Source organism: Palaemon carinicauda, chromosome 19 (genome assembly GCF_036898095.1).
Source record: "Palaemon carinicauda isolate YSFRI2023 chromosome 19, ASM3689809v2, whole genome shotgun sequence".
NCBI lineage: Eukaryota > Metazoa > Arthropoda > Malacostraca > Decapoda > Palaemonidae > Palaemon > Palaemon carinicauda.
The window spans coordinates 41,966,912-41,970,044 of record NC_090743.1 but is presented as its reverse complement, the minus strand read 5'-3'; the positions used below and the strand labels follow the sequence as shown (position 1 = coordinate 41,970,044).

General features: G+C 35.4%; 1 protein-coding gene across 1 annotated transcript in view; it reads right to left on the bottom strand.

Moving 5' to 3' along the window:
• The window catches only part of LOC137658223 (Krueppel-like factor 2), a 4,339-nt gene extending 1,873 nt beyond the window's left edge, over positions 1 to 2,466 (bottom strand). The window contains 3 exon segments of the mRNA XM_068392906.1: positions 1 to 404; positions 406 to 468; positions 2,279 to 2,466. The exon segment at positions 1 to 404 is cut by the window's left edge and continues 1,873 nt beyond it. Of these exon segments, the coding sequence (XP_068249007.1) occupies positions 1 to 404; positions 406 to 468; positions 2,279 to 2,341 (530 nt within the window). The 5' untranslated portion in view covers positions 2,342 to 2,466.
• Positions 2,467 to 3,133: the final 667 nt, after the last annotated feature.

The following is a 3,133-nucleotide window of genomic DNA, read 5'->3' as shown; positions in this document are numbered from 1 at the left end:
TGTGTTGCAGTCGATGGTACTGGTGGTGAGCTGAGATCCTGAGACACTGTTGAACTAAGGTGGACCGAGCTATTACTGGGAGTTAGTTGACCTGGAATACAATTAGTGATAGTGGACATAGGTGGGAGAGCAGTGGGTGCTGGTATGGTTATGGCTTGAGTAGTAATACCCTGCTGATTTGGAGGAGACTGCTGAGGAAGTACAGAAGACTGTGGAGGCTGGACTGTGTGCTGTAGAGGCTGGATTGTGTGCTGTGGTGGCTGAGGTGCAGGCTGAGCTGCAGGCTGTGGGTGAGCTGGAGAAGTGGGTTGAAGGGGATTGATGGGTGGTGTGGGCATCAGGTCCTGAGAGGAAGAGGTGGGTTGTAGGTGATTCTGATGGGACATTGGCGTGAATGGAGACGGGGGTCGCTTCTGTAGTGGAGAGCTTGATGTCGCCAAGTAACACCGTTTCGATGTCTTGCCACATCTGGAACAATCAGAAACACAAAGGTGATTAGAGGAAAGAAATATAGAAAAATATATGACTTAGATTATGTCTCTAACTAGCTAATTACCCTCGGATTTCTCGATGAGATAATATGAAAGCATTCAAGGGGAAAAAATTTAGTGTTCAGTCAAGCAACCAAAGCTTAGATTCTTTCTAAAAGCAATGAGGAGTTGATTTTTCGTAGTTGCTCTTGCATGTGCTATATGATTTTCAAAATCTCAGCCTAGGTAGTTTCCCACGTAACAGAAGTACAGTTATAACTCATTTGAAATTAGAGGTAAAAATGCTGATATATATATCTACTGAAATATATGTCACATAAACCTATTGAATTTATTAAAAAAAATTTTTGCCATGTTTAAGTTACTGTTAAAACTAGCAAGCGAATGGTTGATTCCTTAAAAAAAAATTGAATATTTAACAATTTGAAATAGATAATATGGCATGGTTTCTCTAACATGACTTTAAATCTTTCAAATGGGATATTTTTTAATTAAATAGAACACCTTTCCCTTGAATTTAGGACTCGGAGCAGCAAGCATAATTTTGATTCCTATTTAGATAAATTATAAAATATTATAAGTCACTATGTCACAATGTTTACCATAAAACTTAGTCTTTCGTATGAGCTTAAATGCGCTTAGATGCCCAGATTAGAGGCATTGCATTTACTAGTTGTTAACATCTCACCAAAATATGCAAAGTATAGCTATTTACAATATTTACTACGTTACATACCTTATCCAAAATTCCTAATATCTACAAAATCTAAATTTTTCAAGACGTCGAAAAAGGAAACTTTCACCTGACATTACTGAGGGAAGCAAGCAGGACATTTATTTCCTCATAAGAACATTGTAGAATTTAGCTCTACATTTTCAACTGTAATACTGTCAATATGATCCTAAAATCTCAAGTGTATTAGAATATGAAACTTGTGTTCAATCAAATTAAGCAAAACTGGGATTCCTAAATAAATCAACAAATAAATCTCTGAGAGTTGTTTGTCTGTCCGTCATAAAATTTGCTAAATCGATATTTTCAAATCTCCAAAGTGGGTACCTTTTCTATGAAATAGTTCAGTATTTCATGACGAATTTGTTTTGAGAATATTGAATGAATTTATAGAGGACTAAGAGAACTAGAGAAATTTAAAATCTATATTAAGAAATTGTTTGGCAAATGATAAAAAGAACTTAGTATGCTATGTTAAATAAATTTTCCTCATCTTTCTAAATATAGACAACTTGATGGGATCAACCGAATGGATTTTGTGATGTTTTGTTTGGCATAGAAATAGTAAATCCATTAACCAAAGATGTCTAAAAATAAAAATTTCAGAATCAGATAAAGATAATAACAAACATGAGATGTTAACAATAAAGATTCTGATTTATCATACACTGAAGTTTCAATGATTTTTAATCTTGAAAGATTCAATGACAACCAGCCCTTCAAAACCTAGGTCATACATAAAGTAAAATTTAAATAAAAATGTGGTCTTTCTAAGTCATTACTTACTGACATATCAAAACTCAGTTTTATAGAATCGAATGCAATAGCAATTACGACGAATAGTTAGGTATTAATATTAACAAAAACTCTGAATATCGTCTGCTAGTTTTTCAAAAGTAATTAACTTTGATCGAATTAAATGCCCCATTTAAAACCCACGTTGTAAAATAAAATAAAAATTGATGGTAGTGTGGTCCCAAACCGCCGTGACATGCTGCGCATGTAGAAAAACAAATGCAGAAATAATGCACAATGATTTGAAACAAACACTCACATAACTATCATCCAGATAATCAGCCATGATCGCGGACGATACGACACCTTGTTGCACAAACATCAGAAACGAATAGAAATGTTTTTTTTTTTTTTAATATTTGTCTTGCACTAATTGCAGAGACGTCTCGAAGAGGCACTGACACTGTCCCTCCGTGCGACTGGACGCTTCACAAACACATTAAGACTCCTGACTCCTACGACGGTTTAACTCGACTGATTCTCACCTGATCCTTTGCACCTGTTCTTATTTTCGGACGTGTGGCACAGGTGGTCGCAGCAATTCGATTTTTCCTCTGCGGTTCGATGCGTTTCGTCTTGATTGGGCTGGAACGCCATTTTTTTCAAGCACCTGTCAAGGAGATGGTCTGACTCTTTTCATTAAGTTTTCGATGTCAATTTTAACATTATTTCTCAAATGTCTCCTTTTGATATGAAATAAAAACAATACATTTGATATTCTTAACGATCTTGATCGATTAAAAAAACCTAAATCTTGTGAAATATTCAAATTCAGTTTGTATTTTCATTATGATTCGCTCAATGGAATATTTGATGCTGACATCATAGTCGACCAATCAGTGGGCGAGATGGTCATCTGAGAACCAATCAGCGCGAGGATAGGAGGGAACCCAACTCCGAGAAGCCAATCGCATACCGGGCCTAAGGGCACGTGCCAGTAAACGTACCCAGTTAGTTCAATATGAACTTTAATAGATCATCTACTATAATATTTCAAAGCGTTAATTTTCATATATAACTAATTTATTGTAGATTTGTAAAACATACCATATTTCACTACTGAATTTGCCCTCCTTAAAGCATTTTGGATATATAATTGAGATTCTCAACAATT